At 35.4% G+C, this 22,359-nt stretch overlaps 1 protein-coding gene across 6 annotated transcripts in view; it reads left to right on the plus strand.

The window, feature by feature from the left end:
* LOC142356259 (serine/threonine-protein kinase MRCK alpha-like) overlaps positions 1-22,359 on the plus strand; it is a 521,049-nt gene that overhangs the window by 441,371 nt on the left and 57,319 nt on the right. For 5 of the 6 annotated variants that reach the window (XR_012761391.1, XR_012761393.1, XM_075408207.1 and 2 more), the window contains exons 1-6: positions 8,711-8,890; positions 12,725-12,900; positions 13,471-13,566; positions 17,677-17,976; positions 18,287-18,492; positions 20,643-20,832. Coding sequence is in view for 4 of the 6 variants with exons in the window: in XM_075408207.1 (XP_075264322.1) it covers positions 8,713-8,890; positions 12,725-12,900; positions 13,471-13,566; positions 17,677-17,976; positions 18,287-18,492; positions 20,643-20,832 (1,146 nt within the window). In the remaining 2 variants the exon portion in view is untranslated. Of the gene's footprint in view, positions 1-8,710; positions 8,891-12,724; positions 12,901-13,470; positions 13,567-17,676; positions 17,977-18,286; positions 18,493-20,642; positions 20,833-22,359 lie in introns of those variants that run through there. The other variant, XM_075408214.1, reaches the window with a different exon arrangement.

Consider the following 22,359-nt stretch of genomic DNA (forward strand, 5'->3'; position numbering starts at 1 on the left):
TAGACTCACGCCCAGGTGGTTTTATGCATTTTTTTCTGTGATTTTTTCTTTGGGTTAAACTGTAGAAGTTAAATGGTCGATATTAAATGGACTTCAATTGCTCCCGTTATTAATTGTTTAAACTGCTTCAATTCTTTGTTTCTGATCCAGAGAATGGCGTGATGTTGATTTGTGCATGTTCCGCTTTGAATATTGCCGATTTGGTTTATACACTTTTAGTTCAATTAGTCCTATTTAGTTCTAAATTAATAAATAGCATACTTAACTTGACTTAATGAGAGGACAATTTGGTCAGCTCAGATAAACGAAAGCAAAAAAGATGGGTAGCACAATGGATTAGAATGAATAATACTGAAGCCATTAGAAAAAAATGGACTACCTATAAATCTAATGCCTAAAGCTCCGGTCGAAGACAGTATCTCGTTGACGTCGTAAGTGCTGCCGAAGTCTCACCGTTAAATTGAAGTCTCAATATAATCCGGAGCTGATTATAATCTTTTGGTTTGCCTGTTCCAATTATTTATCAAGTTATGGTTATAGTAACATAACCACTTTTTGCATTTCAACATTAATTTGCGAGTGTTATTTCCTACTATTTAATAAGTTTAGAAAATGAGCGAAACTTATTTATGGCGAGGAAAATATGTTCGTCGATGTAAAAAGACATAAATGTAAAGCACCAGTTGTTAATTTTTCAATTTCATTTACTCACCAAAACTTCATTCGTAATTACTCTGTGTTGTTTTTTGTCCCCTGTGATAGATGTTGTTGGGTTTGGTCCCTATCTTTTCCACTAAAACACTTTTGAACTGTAGTTGCATTTCGGCCCCTAAGACACAAACACAGTTTCCATCCATTCTTTCCTCTGCTACTGATTTTTCATTGTCATCTTGCTTGCAATTGATGTAATGGATAATGTTTGAAGCTTCTTTAGGTAATCAATTAGAAGGAGTGAAACAGAGAGTCAAATAATGGAACGAAAAATATCTCAATTGCGAATAATTCATAGGAATATTGATCCGTTAAACTGGGAAACAGTTAGTAAGAAATGTCACCATGTTGCGCACTAATTTTACTAACTTTAAGGATGTTTACTTGGTGTTTTATAGCGTATTGTTAGAAGTAAATAGCTAGAAATATTGCGATTTTACAAGGAATTATAGTGGCTGGTTCGTAGTGTACTTTAAACGGATATAATTTCAATAGATTCAGATAGTAATAGACTTTTTTTGATGGTTCCAGTTGCGTAATATATGCTCTGGTTGGTTGCCATGAGTTTTGGTAGCTTTTTACGGCTATGATTAAGTGCTCTTAGTGACTATTATTACTTTTCGAATCTCACAACGATTTTCCAGTTCAACCTTTAATTGTTTTCTCGAAATTTAAAAAGAACATTCGAAAAGAAGTTTTGCGAATTTCACTGATACTTTGTGATGTAGTTGTCAAATGATTGTCAGACTGGTTCACGGGTGTTCTCATCTTCGTGGATTCCAATGAGCTGTACTTCGAATTTTATTGAGCCTTCGCAAACTTTTACTGATCTTCATGCCAACAATTTCCGGCTTTTGCACATTTTTTGACGTTAGTTGGGTACATATTCGGTTTTTGTATTAGCACCTACTCTTTTAGTATATTTGACATCACCAGGTACACACCTTTTCAAGACTTTTTTTCCCAATTATACAAATTTATTTTCACCGAACTTGAGAGGTAATTAATGAGGCTCTGGGGTACGTAATCTGTTTATTCAGTGTTTAACTATCAATCTGCGGTTGTTTTTAATAAACAGAACCAAATTAGAGATTACAGTCCTAGGTGGAAATACGGAAAAAATATAGTCTTGAAACTTTTTGATTATGAACTACATTAAAGAGTTTCATATGAGTTTTTAAGGAGAATTATTACGTAACTATGAGGCACGAAATAGGGGCTTGAGACTAAAAGATTTTAATATCGAATTGGGCTGCGTTTGCTAAAGATCATGCAATACGCGATCTGCAAATACAACCGCTATTCTTCACAAAAGCTTCAATGATTTGAAGAACTGAGTTGATCTATAAAGCACTATTGTACAATCCATACGTAGTTTTAATTTTTTGCTGATCAAGTTGCCTGCTGCGTAAGAATTTTGTCGCTTCCGGTAACTGGATTGTATGTGCAGGGACCTTGTTTGTCACTGACTTCGGCCAGAATTCAGATAACGTTTTTTCGGCGTTGGCGGAAAATTTTTTGACGTTTCTGTTATTTTTTGATATTTTGATGTTTTCCTCGGGTAGTCTAAACTCATTTTGGACGGATTAATTATTTGTTAAGAATTTAATTGGTTATTGTCTCAGTGGAACGAAATTTATGAAAAATTTTCATCTGAAGCAGCGAAAAGATCGGAGAAAGACCTTCATATCTTTGAGGTCGCAGATGACTAGTATCAGTGGTTTTGCACGTCTGCTCAAAAAAACTCATCATTGTTTCAATAACAACCTCTAAAACTGATCAATGAACCAATACCTCAAGCAGTAGAAAAGATCCGAGTTTTTGACGTTTTTTGACGTTGCGGAAACTGCAAACCTGACAGCAATTTATATTCTGAATTCGTAAGAAAAAATTTGGATGCAATGTAAGGCATAATTATCCTGAAAGTTCATGCTGTTACTACTTGTATCAGTTTAATCGTCTATCGGTCCCCACATTACACACATATTTTTGGGCTGAAGTTTTTCTCGTGAAAATTAACAATGTCAATTTTTTTACATTAAGCATTTTCATTTTTTGCATCCAATACAGTCGGGATTTTCTTGTTCAATTTTTGACCATTTAATTTATCAACTCATCAAATGCATGTGCTGCTTTTTTAAAACTCTAGAGGGTCCCATGCTGGTTCCGCAGTTTTGCTTTCGGGACATCACGAGCAAAATAGGCAAATCTGAAGGAAGTTAAATTTATAGTTAACTGAATTTGATGAGCAAAACTGGAAGATCTTTGTAACGTTTTGATGAAATGTCCGATGCAAAAACTGAACGCAGTTACACTAATTGCAGGCCTCAACGACATCAAAAACATAGTGTCTCCCTGCTTTTCGAAGTTGGAAAGGCTATTTCAGCCTAATCATTGCAAATTGAGTCACAATAACATGCTAATTCCGAAAACTATTGATATAATGCTTTGATAAAAACGTACGTTATCATTTAGAGCAACGTGCTACTTTTTTTGTAAACAAAAGTCGCAGAATTTTACCGACTATATACATTTCAGCAAATTGTTCACGAATAATTTTACGGTCGTTTTGGAATACAGGTCTTAAAAGTACAAAAGTTATGAAATATATTTCTTAGAAGAAATAAAGTTCTTTGCCTCACTGAAATGCAAAACCAAGCTCCTTTTCATCTCGAAAATTAGCGGAAAGATCGGGCTACCCAAAATCTGGACAAAATCACGGGGGAGTGTCAATTGCCATAAGAAACTCAATCAACCACGAAATTATCTGTCTGGATTGAGAGTTAGGCTGTTATGCTGTCGTGAAATTGCTCATTCGTAAATTTACCATTATCATTTGTTGTATTTAATCTCAGCCAAAGGGTAGACCCTTTCAACTCATACAGCATTGTCGATGTCCTGATCAATCAGTGGTGCTATTGTTCGACCTCTGAAACCAAAAATTTGTATCCTAAAATAAACAAACGAAAAGCTGCATTGCAACCTTTGATTAGTAACGAAACCTCAAATTTGCCGAATCGCCTTGAGAAAAAAAATTAAGTGAACAAAGTTTTCACGTTTCACGAAGATGAAAGAAAAGGGAAAAAATTGGCTAGAGCCATGAACAGCGATCTCAGTCATTTTGAGGCTGATATTTTTGAAAGTCGCCATTTCAGCAACATTCAAAGATAACTGTCCTGCATTCAAAAAAAAAATCCTGGCTCAGCACCCAAGCTGTTCATTAAAATAAATTTAGGAAGACGACGTATGAAAAGCCAGAGCATTCAACACGATCTTTTCTAGTGTTTTTGGAAAAACTCACTCTAATTGGCAACCTTTGAACATGAAAATCTGAGCTATTTTAGCTTCGACAAGCAAAACTTCAAAGTTCTTGACTTGGCGGCCTTGAACAAATCCACTGGTCCAGACTCTAATGGCAATACTTTTCTGAAGAAATAATCAAAAAGGTTGAGTAGGCCGCTAATACTTTTCTTAAACAATCATAAATAAGGGCACTTATAACAGCATTTGGAAAATTCTTATAACAGTATTTGGAAAGTTCTACCCATGCTTAAAGATGGCAAGAAAGCTGATGTAACATGTTATAGGCTAATCATTCCTTTATGTTGCAACCCAAAAAATAAATGAAAAACTTTTTTTTACCGCATTCACAAACACTGTCATCGCCAATTGTTTAAATTCAAGGTGTCTTCAGAAAAGCTCTGTCTGCAATGCCCCAAGTAATTACTTATGTTTCTCAATTCTTTTTATTGACGACTTGACAAATGCAATCCTGGACAAGATTCATTAACGCTTTTATACTTGGACTTTGATAAGGCAATCCATACTGTGCCAATTGACAATTTAATATCAAAAAAAATTTTTTATCCATAAGTAGAATTTTGCTGAAATTGTTGTCATATTTGACTGACGGAGAATATTTTTTGGGGTAAAAGATATCGATGTAGAACTGTTAAATGTCAAAAGTGGTGTGCCGCAGGTTTCAATCTTCGGGCATCTGCTATTCTTCATATTTATTAATGACTTGCCAACTTTGCTTCCTGGCATCGTGTGCTACGAAGTTGCGGACGACTTTAAAATATTGTTAGAGAACCAAGCAAGTCTCGATCTTGCTTTAAACCAAATTGAAAATTGGTGTTGAAAAGTGGCATGACATTTTTTGCAAAAAACTGTAGCTTGCCAAATTAAAAAGCGTACTTAAAGTACTCAAATTTTACTTAAAGCAAACCTGCGAAACTATATTATTATTATTATTATTATTATTATTATTATTATTATTATTATTATTATTATTATTATTATTATTATTATTATGATTATTATTATTATTATTATTATTATTATTAGTATTACTATTATTATTATTATTATTATTATTATTATTATTATTATTATTATTAATATTATTATTATTATTATTATTATTATTATTATTATTATTATTATTATTATTATTGTTATTATTATTGTTATTATTATTATCATTATTATTATTATTATTATTATTATTATTATTATTATTATTATTATTATATTATTGTTATTATTAGTTTTATTATTATTTTTATCATTATTATTAATAATATTACTTAGTTTATTATTAACATTAATATTATTATTGGTAAAATTTTTTTTTATTATTATTACTTTTATTATTATTTTTATTAGTATTATTACTATTATTATGATTTTTGTTATTCGTATTACTATTATGATTATTATTTTTTTTTATTATCATTTTTATTATTATTACTATTAATAATATTATTAATATCATTATTTTCATTTTTATTATTATTATTATTATTATTATTATTAATATTATTATTAATATTATTATTATTATTATTATTATTATTATTATTATTATTATTATTAGTATTATTATTATTATTTTTGTTGTTGTTGTTGTTGTTATTATTATTTTTAGTTGTTTATGAACCATTTAAAATCTCAATAAGGCAGCACAATTAAAGCAGATGTGTTTTGATTTTTTGACTGAGTAAAATTTCAGATAGTATGAAATTCAACTCAAAAGAGAGTTCATTCTACTCATCAGCAACGTCATGCGTAACGAACGTCTCCCAAAATTAGTGAAAAATTTGGGAACGAGTTTATTTTGAAAATATTGAGACCTTGTAGCTATCGTGTTTTGTTGAATTAAATCTAATAAAGATATTGGTAATTTTCCAGGCTGATGTACAAAGCGATTCGCATACAATATGGTACTGAACAAAATTCGTTTCCTATTTGCAACCAGCGTAGCGGCTTCAGGTTCTACGAGGTTGGCGTTGAAGTTAACATTTCAAAAATCAAACGCGAGGCAGAGTCCATTTTTCGCTGAAGTTGTTCTAACAAAAAGTTTGGCAGACCATAGAGCAAATTACAATAGTCAAAAGGTGATAACGCTAGAATTCTAATTGGCTCAGTTAGGACTGATGCTTTAACTTGATCTTGAATTGATCTCATTTTACAGAGATAATAAAATAATTCTAAAAATCAAAGTTTATCTGTCCTTGCAAAGTTAGTTGACACTCATTATAACATCGTAGAACTTTTAACTGTTCGATATAGTCATCATATTCCGGCAGACGTTAAAGACCATCTTAACAATCTTACATTTCTTAATAATCAGATATTCGCTCTTATCCGCATTCAATTTGCTTTCTGCATTGCTGAACCAACGTTGAATTGAGGTCAAAATATCATCGATTATGCAATGACTGAGGTTCAAACCAATACAAAAAAAAGAGCGGTATCAACCGCGTAGATAAGAGTTTATTTCCAGTTTTTTCAGTTAACCTTGAAAAGGCAGCAGGATCATGAATAAATTAAAAGATCAAGAACCGACCCTTGTAACATACCAGACATAACTTTATCATCACCAGAAAGACATCCATTTCTGATAAGTTGCTGCGTACGATTCGAAAGATAATTTTTAATAAGAACCAACACAACAGACTGCTAACCAATCTTTTCCGCTAATATCTCATATAAAAGATTGTGATCAATTATTTCAAACGTTGCGGACAAGTCTATCCGAATATACATCACGCAACGCGACTCGTCCATATAAGAAAAAAAACATCATTAAAGGCTTTCGATTGAGCTGTTTCCGTTGAATTCGAGCAACGAAAATCACTCTTATACTTGCTCGTTAGATAATTAGATTCGGGGTACAAATTAATTTGCTCAAAAACAACTCTTTCAACAATTTTTGAAAGTAATCCTAGATTTTCCACAGGGTGATAAATCTACAACATCTCAGGATCATAGATAGACTTCTCTATTAGCGGCTTCACAACGCCTTGTTTGAATTGATTGGGAAAGTATCCTGTCTGGATAGATAAATTAGTTACCTAGATGAAGTAGTACGGAGAATGTCTCTAGCAACCCAAAGAGACTTTGGATTTTGATATCTGCAAACTTCATTGGTAGACTAAATGAAGTCGAGCTACTACATTTGTGCCGATACATAGAAATGCATGATCTGTTGATGTTCTTGCCAATAATCAGCAAATTTTTTGCATGCCATTTTTTGAATGCCATTATGAACTTTGCGATTATATAACAAGACAGAAGAAGCGCGGTGACTTCTAAATCGGAAAAAAACAGATTCAGATCATCAGATGACAGTTTTTTTTCTATTGAACTATTTTGTAACCTCCTCCAATGTGAAGGACAAATGTACATGGCCTATTGTATGTGCAATTGGAAATTGCAATCCTCTGAAGAAGTTTATTTGTATGAACTAACAAACGAGGGTGCAGACCACCCGTGGGTATAAAAGACACCCAGAATCTTCAACTACTATTACTACTATTTCTACTAAACTTACAGAAATGCTGTATTCGACCGGTTATTTGTTTCTCATTTCCTGGTTTCCATGAATTTTCATAATTTCGGTGTGATCAAGTTCAATGTTCCATACCCATGTCCGAACAAAAACTTGGTAGCTCACGTAACGGACGATTGCAACGTCAATTTTAAAAGGACGTACACATGTCAACGTTCTAATTGCTAGCTTTGATGCCCTTCCTTTGACTCTGCGACACCGACCGAGCAGCCAGGAGGAAATAGTTCATCTCAATAAGTGACGATATAGCTATGATAGCTGCTATGGTAATGCTATATCTCGTGCTTCACCGAGCAAAATCTATGGAAAATTAGTCCAATAACAAAATCATCAAAAGAAAGAATTCTATGAGGAAGCTAAAGCCATTAAAGAATTCCTTTTTTTATTACTTTTTGAAATCGAAAACACGTCTATTCAATGATCTGATTCTGATGGGAAAAGTAAAAATGTCATCCACTCTGAAATTGGATCTATTGTTTCGCCCCCCCCCCCCCCCCAGCTTAGTGAGCATAAACTTTTTATGACCCCCAGGCGCACGTGCTATTTTCTTACATAGTAACGTATATAACAGCGTATAATTTGTAACTGGGGGTCATAAAAAACACTGTGGGGGCCGAAACAGAATAGATCCCTGAAATTGATCAGTGAAAAGAAAAGGATAAGTTTTTGAAAATCGGGTTGAACATGGGTTTTTCTACAGTATGAGTGCTGAAAATTCCAGTTATTGGTAAGAGTCGCAAATGGAGCATGCGAAAAATGTTTGCAGGAACAGATGAACATTTGGAGCGAGTGGAGTTATTTCGTTGAATCGTGAGATCATGTCGGTTGAAACCAATTGTGACATTCCACCAATCAAAACTAAACTGTGGTCTAATTTTTTTCTTAGCAACCGAAACCCTGTTAGGCAATTATGATCTTTTCCTGCCCCCCCCCCCCAGTTCGTTATGCTTCCACCAGTTACAAAGCACGTGCCATTACATTGATGATTTCAAGAATATGGCATGTGCGTCGGGGGGGGGGGGGGGGTGCAAATAATATGCACCCACGAAATGGGGGGGCACAAACGGAAAAGATCCGGTCATTATTCTATTCTTTGCAACGTGATCTGCTGCTCTTAGTACAATCTGTTGCAATTTCAGTGTATGATGAATGAAGTAGATCGTGGAGATCGGCTGCAAAAACTTCTGACACAACAAGGCAGCCAAAATAATGAAACCTTTATTGGACTTGAAGCTTTAGCTGACGCTTTTATTGCCCTCTATGATGAGTGCTCTTTATCAACTCAGAAAAAAGATAAAAAGTTTGCCAATTTTCTGGAATGGGGTAAGTAATGATATCATAATATCAGTCTTGTGAGTCAAGTGTTATCGTAGCGTCAAATGGATATCTGTAAAAGTTCAGTGTATGTTAGTCAAAAGGAAAATCAGCCGAATAGGAGGCCTTATTTTGAATTAATCAATTAGATCGAAAGGATCTTTTCCATTATACCCCCCAAGCTTATTGGTCACGTAAACGGTAGCCCCCAGCCCCAATCATGGTAGTTATACCGCAATGGGGCTCCATAATTTTGATGAGAGTATTAGCCTAAAGCAAAATTAGCCGGACGGAATTTTAGCCGAAAAGGAGAAATTTACCAATCAGATTTGAGAACGCCAAATGCGTTAATTCATTGTGTCCCACGGGCGCTGAGGCATGGTCAAATGCGCTAATTTCATTTACAAGCCTGTTAGTTGTTTTGCGCATCGCTTACAACAACGTTGTCCGGAATATTAGCCGAGGTGAAAATTAACCGGAAAGATTGAATGAAGGGATTAATTGCCTTGGACCTTCTAGGTTAATTTTCACCTCGGCTAATATTCCAGACAGCCTATTGTACCCTGTTGACAATTAGTGCGGTACTAAGAAAAGTGGGTACTGCTCAAAATGTTTGTATTTGGTACGAAAAATCTATTAAAACCAACAACTCAGTATAACCGATTTGGGATCTTTTCAACAATTGCTCACCTTTTGGTACCTGGTAGAGAATCGCCCCCATTCTGTGGTATACTACTACAACATTACTTGGCCTTCAGTTTAGATAGCATAATATCCGTTTAAGCGCAATTGCAGACCGTTGTTCACGGCCATGCCTCTCATCCACTGTGGGATGTAATCCGGAAATCGCGGGTCGGTTATCGCGGCGAAATGCGCCCACCCACCCGCCAGTCGGAAACTCTTTTCTCTTTATATTCCAATTCGGCTAATTAACATAGCATGGCGTATTTTATGTTCAGTTTAACATATTCTGCGTATACGTCGAGAGTTATTAGTCGTCTCTGATTTGTTAATAAAGCGCGCGCTTGAATTCTACCCAAGAATAGACCTCATTTTGCAAAAGGGGCAATTGTTGAAATGATCCGAGATTCTCGAAGAACTCCAGAATTCGACAATCTCGGTACCGCTCGGCAATTGATTGACGAGAAATCAATTTTCCATTAAGCAATGCATATGAAAACACTTATAGGCCCTTCAAAAATCCTCCATTCATCCTATAAGTAGTCCTTTCTTCCTTCTGACTAATTTAATAAGATGAAATGTTGATATAGTTCTGATTTTGGAAAACGATCTCCTATAGCCGTTTTGGTTATATTCTGCCCCGTTGAATTGATCCAAAATTTTCGACCGTTGAGTGAATGAAAATTTCTGAGCTGGCATTTAACGGAAAATAGAACTATATTGTTTTTTTAATTGCTCTCGAACGAATTTCGTAGCATTTATTGTAAACGTGTCTCTTTTTTATGCATTTTTTGCGTGACAATTTTGCGGTTTTCTTCTAGAGCATTCTTTAACTTCTCAAGTGACTTTTTCACGCTTTCGCTCTTCATTTTTGTGTGATCTCTATTGCTCTCTTTCCGAAGTAAAGCTTGTTATAATTGATTGCAGCAGAGCAGCTAGAAGGGCCTGATGGCCGAGTTGTTTGTGCTTCTAGTGATGGAGCGAGAGGCCAATAGTTCGAATCCCGGCGTGGTCAACTATTTTCGCACCAATAAAGAAAAAAATTATCTAGGCTACAGCCCCTGAATTAAATTGCCTCGCCTGTCGTCCGAGAGCAATTCTTCCGACATTAGTCGGCCTAAAGTTAGTGCTAGAAGGTTGGAATAGTCTACCCGAAGAGTTAAATGTACAGGCGCTTTCCACATTAAAGTAAAGTTCTTTTTATAATCATTTTGCACATGTGTAATGATTGTGCGTCGTGGGGCCATCAATTGGAAATTGATTAGTTCTCAAATCGAAATCAGCATTTTGATCGCGATAGTGAACATTGAAATTTTAACATCATTCGTAGTTTCCTAGTGAAAATCATCTGCAGTTTTGTGAACAATTAGTTGCAGCTTCTCAAAAAAAGGAAGTGTTTTAATTGCAATTAATATTTTTTCGGATGATTAAGCACCAAACCCTGCCTTTAATCCTTGCTTGTTTGTATTGGAAAATTTGAATTAAAGAGGCCCTCATCTTCCCAGATTTCTATTATTGTGGGCATTTTTCAAAGAAAATTTTGTTTTGCTTTGCTCAATTTCTAATCAAGTTTTGTCTGGAGTCTTTTTTAAGTTCTCTTAATCGAACACAGGTTCACTTGGTTCTAATTAGTCTTAGTTTTTAGGTCTTGTGCTTATTGCATAGAATACTAAGTCCTCTATCCTCTCATTAAGAAATAGTAGTGTGGGTAACTATGAAATCCTGTAGAGATTGTGCTCACTTTGGCCATTGTTTGTCAATAAAACAATACGTTTTTTCTGTTGTTTCATTTACAACCTTGGAGATCAATCGCGGCTGTTTTCCGGCATGTTTTTTGCTTATATTGTTGTAAAGCATCACACTGGAATCTTTGTTTGCAACCTCTTGTTTGCAATGAAGTCTTTAATCCATCCATCAATACAGAAACTTTCTAAAAGTTGTGGCTACTTAGAATTTGTTACCAGGTAAATAAAAAAACGAAAATACTAAATTTTTCGAGGGATGAAGAATGATCAAATCGACGGCGCTGAAAAACTTTTTCTGTTCAGAAGACTGCACTGGTATTTGGTGCGCTGTTTAGCTGCAAAGTCTTACCACACGTATACCAAGAAAGTATGATGGAGTTGTGTGTATTACATTATTTCATGTAAATTGACTTCATTACATCGAATTGAGTTTAGTATCCAATGTAGTTTAGTAGATCTTCAATCGCTACTTCTGAATGCTGGAAAGATCAACTGAGCTAAGACTTGAAACAAATTTGGAGTGAATTTCTTGGCTTATTTAATTGTGGAAATATTTAATTGTGTCCTTTCTTTATTTAATTTTCAATGAGACAAATGTTGAAAGGCAGCATTGAATATTTTTTTTCCAAAGTTAGCTGTTTGGGAAGCGTATTGTGCTACGGCTTGCAAAATAAATTGTATTCTCTGTTAACATAGGTAACGAGAAAATAGGTAGGTCCGAACTACAAACCGCCTTTTTGAATTGTTTTCAGCATTTGCAAGTGTGTTAAATAAAATTTGTTGGAAGCTGTAAGATTGGTCATTGTTGACGACTGATAAAGCTCAAGATAATAAGCTTTGATTTATTTCCTTGTAATATCTGCCAACTTATTTTTTTTGTCTCCTGTCTTTTAACTGGAAGTGCTTTTCCTGGCGGCGTTTCGACCTCATAGCCACAATAAGAAAAACTGTTGAACAGTTTTGTGTCGGCTAGATGAATTTTTATTCCGCTGAACGCGTTGGATTAATAAATTTTTAGCCGATTTTGAGCTTTTTTTAAATCTATCGCCCATGTTATGTGAAAAGCATCCTGGTTATTTTTTTTGGTAGGAAGCATGTCTGAAATTTTTTTGCAGCAACTGCATGTATGGAAATTTCGATCTGACTTGTTATTCTCTGGACATTATGTTTATTTTGCCTCATTAACCCCCACCCGCCCTCTCCTATTAATGATTTGCACAGTGTAGTAGTTTTATAATCAGAGTTTCAATACATGCTTATTCGCACTTTCTGGTTCAAAAATGCCCATGATCAGACAATTTACGTACACATGCCTATCCACTGACACCAGCCCTCGTGATGACTTAAGAGTTAAACCTGAATACTTTCATTTTGCTGACTATCTTTGCCTGGTTTGCTTACATAATTGTTGTTACAGCAAAAGACTACGCAGTGAGACTGAAGTACTACAGACTGAGCAAAGATGAGTTTGACATTGTCAAGATTATTGGACAGGGTGCCTTTGGCCAAGTGGCTGTTTGTAAAAACAAACATTCCGGAAAAGTATTTGCCATGAAAACACTTAACAAGCACGAGATGATCAGCAGAGCTGAGGTAAGATCTTGTTTTTTTTTTTAAAAAAAATGTAAATTATATAACCAAAAGTTTAAAGATACTTGAAACAAAAGTATATACAAATCTTACAAGCATTAATTAATAGTATTTTGAAAATTATTGTACCTAATTTTGTTTTCCTAATAATAATTATAATAGCTTTTGCATGCTCCTAGGTTACTATTTAAAAGTATGGGCTCTTGTTGAAAAACAAAGAAATCATTTGGCTTATTTGTCCTGAGACTGCTGGAAAAGTGTAAACAAGATTAATTATAGATTGCTTTATGGAGATTAGCAATTGACACCGAGATCTTAATCAAACGTATTGAGGTCATCGGTAATTCAGTGTTTGTTAAAATTGGCCCACAAAACTTTATGGTGATATTCTTGACTGGTTTAGCATGCTCAAAAATCCAGTGCAGTCTGTTCGACTGCTTACTATTTCGAGAACATTGAATCATACTGTTTAGGTTGAAATAATAACCCGAAAGTAATATCTACTTGTGTAAGCTTATAGGAAGCAGAAAATGACAATGTCATGTTCTTTTAGTGTTTACCGTTGATTTTCAGACGGCGTGTTACAAAGAAGAAAGGGATGTGTTGGTGTTTGGGGACCAGAGGTGGATAACTAAGCTGCACTTTGCCTTCCAGGATACAACAAACCTTGTGAGTTATGAACTTTTGCAAGAATTGGCGTGAAATTATCGTAATGTTGGCTGAGCGAGACGGTTGAGAAACTTATTATTGCTTCTAGTAATAATTTATGCGTTGAAATTTGGCATGCACTGTAAACAACATTTACGTGATCGATTACCCATTGCTATAATACCAAATTAATTCCTTTTGATCTTTTGGTCCAATAATCCGCTGAGCAATTGGTATCACAAGCATGATTTACCGTACTTAAGTGGGTAATTCGATTTCGACCTCATGTTCGGTTGCGATAGTTTCTCATCAAGTACCACGGGCTGCTGAAGAATTCAATGGCAAGGCCGAGTAAGCTAACATTAAATTAAAACTTGATAAATATATTCCATTGTATTTTGCCTGAGCGCTAAACAAAAACCTTGTAATGGAGATACTTATTTATTAATTAATTGCTCTCAAACGAAGTTTGTAGCAATGATATTACTCCTGTCGGTCTTTTTATGCGATTTTTCGCTTGACTGATTTTTCGTCTGACGCTTTTAACTTTTCGTCCTCAAAAACGGGATAAATAGGTAGCGCCCAGCGGGCATTAAGTGCTCTTAGATCCTTTCAACTCTGTTTCAGCTCAAGCTGTTTTGGAGACTTATACTTATGGTGTGAAGGGCGGTTCTTAGAGGTTGAAGATACCCCCACTGTTGACCCCCCCTCCCACGATTGCCCCCCACCGCGCTCTTGCCCCACCCCCACTGTTGCCATTTTGTCATTTTTTGAGTTCTTTCAGCCCTAGGTGTCAAGGAACCTCCTCTAGGGTTTTATAATAGGTTGCTGCATAGTTTCTAGTGGAATGGCTTCAACATTTTAACATCACAAATTTTGGTTATTTTCTAACAAAACATGCTAATTTTCTCATTTTTTGACATTTTTTTTTCATTATTCAAGTCTTTCTAGACGCAGGAGCCAGAAAACGTCCTGAAGGGTTTGATAATAAGATACTGAAAAAAAATTATTTGCCATGGAATAGCTTTCAATTTCTTTGACAAATTTTTTGATAAAACTTGCATTTTTTGTACAAGTTTTTTAAAGCGATTTGTCGGTTTTTAGGTTTCTCCAGCCTCAAGAACCTCCTGGGGTTTGACAATAGTTTCGCTATAGTTTCTAAAAGTAATGGAATGTTTTTCAAGATTTCAGCACCACGAATTTTAGCTTTTTTTTTGTACAAAATTTGCAATTTTCTTTTCAATTTTGTGACATTTTGTGTCATTATTCATGTTTTTCAGCCTAACAGAAAATCTCCTTTAGTGTTTGATAGTAGGTTTCTGGAAAATGTTTTTTGCCATGCATTAGTCTTCAATTTTTTATCACAAATTTTAGCAGTTTTATGCAACCTGCGATTTTTTCAAGTTTTTGGAATTTTCTATTTTTTCCGGCACTCGGGTCCTAGGGACCTCCAACAATGTTTGATGATCAGCTGTCGCATAGTTTCTAGAATTAATGGAATTGTTATCAAATTTTTTCAATTTCAAATTTTTGGGAAAAAATTTATCATGATTCAAGTTTATGGATCTTTATGAGCCAGTGAAACTATTTAAATCTGGAAATAGGGATACTGTATAGTCTCTTCAGACTATGAAATTTTTTTGAAGATTTTAATATCTTGAATTTTAGCAAGATTTTGTTAAAATTTGGGATTGTTTTCAAAATGTTTGAATATTTTTGTCCTTATGAGTTTAACGATCATTTCTGGCCAACGACGCTTTTCAAGTCTTGCAGATGGGTTACTTGACATATCTCCAGAGACAAAAATTAGTGCTGAAGATTTTCACTGCGAATTCTGGAAGCTTTTCTTTTAAATTTGGCAATATTTTGCAAATTTTTTAAATTATCAGTTTTTTATTTGATTTATTTACTAACAAGGCTAGAATACTAAAAGTTGCATCGTCGAATCAAGCTAAAGCTAGCCTCATTAAATCGTGGCTTGCTACTGAGGAAGTCAACGGCCCGCCGGTCGTTTGAGAGCAATTCGCCCGATGTTAGTTGGATATGGTTGTCCCTCTGATGAAATTAAATGTTATGCATTTCGTTTTCAGATCTGATCAGAGTAAACCCTACGCCCTTAAAATTTGAATCTTAATTACTGAGTTTCCATCGGTGACAGAATAGGTTTTTTTCTGCCCTGAGACCTGGCGTGACCTGATATTTTTGAAAAATTAAAAATCCACATCCTTTCAAAAAAAATTGGAAGTTTTTGATTGAGGTCCTGAACTATCTATGTAGTATGGTATCATTTTAAAGCTCTTTGCATCCCAAATTAGGGCACAGTTTTGATCATTTTTAAACTTTTGAGAAACCAGAATACTATTAACTGAAATCTTTCCAGCTGTCTGGTTGTCTGTTCTCTCAAACAAAATACTATCAATTTGTCTTCTCGGTTTTTTAGTCTGATCAACGAATTTTCATTTTAAGAAACATGTTGAATCGGTAAGTCTCATAGCAGTTCTCGTAGAGCGTTTTTAGTCTCGAAGTATGCTAATCACTGAAACTGCTGAGAAAACATAATTTTATAGCGTAAGGGGCGCTTCTGAAACTTTGACCAATTTGTCGCAGACTGTTTTTTAATTTGATCAATGATTTTCTGTGACTTCTCATCCTGCAGATACGCTTCAAGGTTTAATAGCCGTGGAAAATTAATTTTATGGCGTGAAGGTCAATGCAGTTGTCTGTGTTGTAGACCCACCATTTCAAACCTCCCCTTCTGAAACAATTTTATGCAATCTTTGTAGTGGTGTTCTTTTTGTGAACGCAAAATGGCATCAGGCTTTTAATTTATTTTTAATTCTGTAGAAAGAGCTCACGAGAATGTTTTGGACCATAATCTTTTCAGAAAGTGGGTATGCTCTAAAAGTCATACTTGAGTCAAGTCTGTGGGGCTCAGCCAACAATAGAATCCCTTTTATTGTTTTTCTAATCCCTTTTATTGTCCTCTGCTTGCCTCTTATATATAAAGCAAGTTTTGCCAAATTTCCCATTCTTGTTTAATTACATATTGATCGAAGTTCTTGGTATTCAGCATACTGATCCTATGAGTATATGCACTTCGATTGCTATTAATTGTTTTACTTTAAATTTTTTGAACTATGGGCGGGTTATGTTCAATTGGTCTGCTGGTCAAGTAGAATAGTTTGTAGTTTTTTTTCAATTCTTTACTTTGTATTTCAGAACTAGTCCTGCAATGTTCTTCTATGTTCTCCGATGTCAAGATCTTTGTTTATGATCATATGACAAATTGTCACGATTACTTCAAATCTGTTTTTTGTGCATTCATGCATGCAATTTTGACTGACTGAGCGTCTTTGTCGCTCATAGTGGAACGATTTTTTGATTGGTGTCAGTTGACTTCCTTCACTCTCAAATTTGACTTTTCTCACAATCAAAAGATAAGGTGAACTGAGTATGCCACTCTGATCGAAGTATTTGAGAGCAACTGATAGAAGCAGCAATAAAAGTTAGATTCCTAATCAAAATATAACGTTTCTGCAATTAATAAAGGAACTTTTTTTTGTCTTATCCTCTTTGAGACTGCAGATTTACGACGCTGTCACGGCTATTTTCTGGCGGTCCGTCAGCTATATTGTTTTAAAGGTACAAGGCTTAAACGGCAATTTCAAAAATTTCGTGTTGCTCTTTATCAGTCCGTGACAGAACAGTATATTAGATTTTCTGCCAAGATTTTCTGCGGTTTTGGATTAAGCTCACCTCTCGAAACAGTCTCAAATAAATTTCTAATAGTTTTTGTTTCTTCTTGATTCTTGTTATTTTGCCAGTGTGTTAATTGTATTAATTGGTTTCCGAAATGATAGGAATTAATCCGTTACAAGTTCGATCATAGTTCTTTTGAGAAGTTCAAGCGCCTCCACTAAAACTTTTTAGTGAAGCAGCGTTTTCTCGGAAAGCAATCGCAATCATTGCGGCGTAACCAGAGAAAAGTTGTTGTGAAGTGGGGTTACCAATCTTTCAACCAACAGTTGTTCAAAGAGTTGTTCGTTCAAATCGTTTTTTGCATCATAGACGTTATTTATATGGCTGATATAGTTGTTTAATTAGATCTGGGAGTTAGCCTTTGCTGTTTAGTATCTGATAATGGACTATTATCCTGGCGGGGATCTTTTGACACTTCTGAGCAAATACGAGGATCGGTTTCCCGAGGAAATGGCTCGATTCTACGCTGCTGAGATGACACTCGCAATACACGCATTGCACACACTTGGTTATGCGCACAGAGATATCAAACCCGACAACATATTGCTGCACAGTTCTGGCCACATACGACTGGCTGATTTTGGATCGTGTTTGAAGTTGCACGAAGATGGATTGGTCCATTCGAATGTGGCAGTTGGAACACCTGATTATATTTCACCAGAGATTCTGAGGGTTAGCTTGTTTGGATGAGCGTTTCATGATTTTGACGAGCGTAGAAAGGGTTGAGTAAAAACGGTAATTATTTTGATCGGATGTGATCAATTTTCTATTTTAAACAAAAATTCCTTAAGAAGTTAAATGACGCCCTTACAAAATTAGAAAACATTGCCTGGAATGCACAGAGGGAGAAATCACCTGACCAAGGCTCAAATCTCTAACAACTGCAACCTCATAATTGTAGTTGGGTTCATAAACAAGGCGGACATGCCCTTTGGCTCACTTGAAAGGATCGTCTTGCAATGAATTATATCGCTTTGTTTAGGCACAAGAAGACGGCATGGGTCGTTACGGAGCAGGCTGTGATTGGTGGTCGCTCGGAGTAGTCATATTCGAAATGCTCTTTGGAGAAACTCCTTTCTATGCCGAGTCACTAGTAGAAACCTACGGGCTCATCATGAACCATGAAGATTCCTTCAAATACCCCGATGATGTGCAAGTTTCAGACGAGGCTAAAGATTTACTGCTGAAGTGAGTATTACAGATTAGCATTGGTTAATTCTTGTTCGAGGGTCTTATTCAATGCCGTTTAACTAGTGTCAAATTGGTAAGCAGTTTGGTAAATTTATTTGGCTCAACAACCTCGAGCGATTTCTATAAGTGATTTTCTATCTATTCTGCCCCCTTCCTATTGAATGTGCCGTTTTTTAATTTGTAACGTTTCATAGCAATACATAAATTGAAATTATTGCAGTATTAGAGCCTAGTTATCTTATATTTCTTAATTACTCGTACTAAATTATGGCTCGTTAGTACGAGATCATTGTTTTCTTAGCGGGTTGTTTTGTTGACGGTTAGTTTATTAGGAACGTATAACAGCTGAAAGTAATAAATAGCCGCACAGGGATAGCTGTGGCTATTGTTGGCCTTTTCTTGTTTTTTTTTGCAGTTCAAAGAATTTGAATTTTATTGGTGCGCTGCCTTTTTTTACAATTCAAAGAATTTGAATTGTATTGGGGCGCTGTCTTTTTTTAAAGATGTGTTCACACATTTTCATGTTTTTTGAAATCAAAATGGAGTAGTGATTTTGGTCACGCCAGGTAGTGGCGCAAAATAGCGAGCGGTTTTGCTGCGGAAAATTTTTTCACTCTAATTTTAAAGTAGAGTGAGAAAAGGGTGGTTGAACAGAAATTCGATTTCTCTTGCTGTTTTTCAATTGTTTGGATTGGATTTTTTTAATGGTTTTTCCCAATCCATTCATAGTTCATTTTAGGCCTAGTTTTTTGTTTGAACCAAATTTCCATTTCTCGCTGGCTGTTTTTTGTTCACATGCGGCATTTTGACAGATTTTTTGAAAGTTTTTTAATCTAATTTTTTGGGAAATGGTTTTCGAATTCACTCTTAGTCTGGTCGAGGTCTAGTATATTGTTTAGTCATTGAAAATTCTTCGAATTATACGTCAAGACTTGTCCTGCTATGTTTTTTAAGAGCTGTTCACGCAATTTTATGATTTTTGAATTCAAATTGGAGTTGTGATTTTGGACACGCCGGATCACGCCGGAACAGGAACTGAAGCGAAAAAGCGAGTTGTTTTGCGGCGTGAATTTTTCACTTTAATTTTAAAGAAGAGTAAAGAAAGGTGTTTGAACAACAATTCGCTTTCTCGCTGGTGGTGTTTGTTCACATGCGTCGATTTCTTTTCGATTTTTACTGTTTTTTTTCGATTTTTTGGGTTGGATTTTTTTAATGGTTCTCCCAATCCATTCATAGTCCGTTCTATGCCTAGTTTTTTGTTTAGTCAATGAAAATTCTTTGAACTGTACGTCAGGACTTGTTCTACCTAAAATCAGCTTTTTGTTCATTCGTACATGCAATTTCAACTGAAATGCGTCCGTGACGTCATTTTTCGCTCTTAATGGAGTGAGTTTTTAATTGCTCTCAAACTAAGTTTGTAGCAATTATGTTAGTTCTGTCGGTCCTTTTTTATGCGATTTTTTTGCTTGACCAATTTTTCTTCTGACGCTTTCGACTTTGTCCTCAAAAACGGGATGAACAGGTAGCGCCCAGCGGGCAATAAGTGCTCTTAGAGCCTTTCAGCTCATTAGTCTTCAAGTATGCGATGCACAGAATCTGTTTTGGAGATTTTTACTTATGGTGCGAAGGGCGGTTCTTATAGGGATCCCCCCCCCCCCCCCCCCCCACTGTTGCCATCCCATCAGCCTCCCGGTGCACTCCCACCCCCCGCTGCGCTCACTTACGCCCCTTCAATTAGGCTAAAGCTAGCCTCACTAATCCGTGCCTAGCTACTGACAAATCCGTGCCTAGCTCCTCGGTCGTTATAGAGCAATTCGCCCGACGTTAGTCGGTAATGTTTTTTTGTTCATTCGCGTGATTATATGGTTGGTCGCAAATGACTTACCTCACCCTCAAAAATGACTTTCTCACTTTGACTTTTATTTACTTAATTCGAAGAGAAAAATTCAAGGAAATGTGTGTCACTCTAAATGAAGGTTATTTGAGAGCAGCGAATAGAAGCATCAGTAACTTATACGCATTCTTAATCAAAATAAAACATCTCAGCCTTCAATGAAATTACTGTTTTTTAGACTGCAGATCGACGAAGCTATTGCGGTTATTTTAGTGCAATCTGCCAGCTATGTTTGTGTGCCATTGTTTTTTAGGTTTATGTGCAAAGCGGAAAAGAGGTTTGGCAAGAATGGCATGGATGAAATCAAACAGCATCCCTGGTTCGCATCATTAGTGGACTTTGATTCTATCCACAACTCAACTCCTCCTTACATACCCGACATAAGTGGACCAGAAGATACATCCAATTTTGATATTGATGCCACTGACATTAAGCGTCTGCAGGTTACAAATCATTGATATGAACATTTTCTAGCCCAAAACAAACATCAATCCTTGTCAATTTAGCCTTTTGGATATCAAATTAGACCTGGCCTTATTTATTAACCTATTAACATTTATTATTAACATATTATTTATTAACATATTATTTATTATGAATTATCCGTAGTTTTTAATTGCTCTGGAACGAAGTTTGAAGCAATTATTGTAAAAGTGTGTCTTTTTATTAACGTTCTGGCTTGAGCATTTTTGCGCTTTTGTTCTAGAATACTCTGTAAGTTCTCAAGTCACTTTTTCACGCTTCTATTGATCAGTTTTGAGTGATCTCTTGCACTCATTCCTAGGTAAAGTTTTTTGCTAAAGCAAGGCGATTGCAGGTAGATACAGTGACTTATCGCCCAGTGGTAAAAGCTATAAATTTAGGACTCCGGGTTCGCGGTTGCGAAAACCACCCTTGCCGGATGTTTCTGCGGGAATAAACAAAAATTTATCTAAGCTGCAGCCCCCACCGGTCATTTGAGAGCAATTTGTCGGAAGCTTGTCGGTTTATGTTAATATTTTGTAAAAACAAGGGGGCTCGCGAATCTGTGCTTTCGGAGCGCTTGATCCGACTTTCCACTCAAAATAATAATTAATTGCTCTCAAACGAAGTTTGTAGCAATTATATGAGTCCTGTCGGTCTTTTTAATGTGATTTTTCGCTTGACCGATTTTTCGTCTGACGCTTTTGACTTTTCGTCCTCAAAAACGAGATAAACAGGTAGCGCCCAGAGGGCAATAAGTGCTCTTAGAGACTTTCAGCTCTGTTTCAGCTCAAACTGTTTTGGAGACTTATACTTATACTTATGGCGTGAAGGGCGGTTCTTAGAGGTCGAAGACACCCCAACTGTTGACCCCTAGGTGTCAAAGAACCTCCTCTAGGGTTTGATAATAGGTTACTGCATTGTTTCTAGTGGTAATCGAATGGTTTGAACATTTTAACATCACGAATTTTAGCAATTTTTAGACAAAACTTGCAATTTTTTGATATTTTGATATTTTTTGATATTTTTTGATATTTTCTTTATTCAGTTCTTTCCCGACCCAGAGGCCAAAAAACATTCTAAGTGATTTGATAATAAGTTACTGACAATTTTAATGGCCATGGAATAGTTTTTCAACTTTTTAATTTCACAAATTTTAGCAATTTTTTGATAAAACTTGCTTTTTTCAAGTTTTTTTAAAAAATTTTTCTAGTTTTTTAGATTTTTTCAGCCTCAAGAAACCAGGAAACTCCTCTAGGGTTTGAAAATACTGAATAATTTCTAGATTAAATGGAATGTCTTGCAAGATTTTAACATCACGAATTTTAGCATATTTTTGATAGTTTTTGCCATTTTTTTCCCAATTTTTTAACATATATAGTCATTATTCAGATTTTTTGAGCTTCAAAGGCCAGAATGCCTCCGTTGGGTTTTGATAAAAAGTTACTGGAAAATTTTTGTTGGTCATGGATTAATTTTCAACTTTAGCATCACAAGTTTTAGCCATT

Source organism: Convolutriloba macropyga, chromosome 2, assembly GCF_964194025.1.
Source record: "Convolutriloba macropyga chromosome 2, txConMacr16.3, whole genome shotgun sequence".
NCBI lineage: Eukaryota > Metazoa > Xenacoelomorpha > Acoela > Convolutidae > Convolutriloba > Convolutriloba macropyga.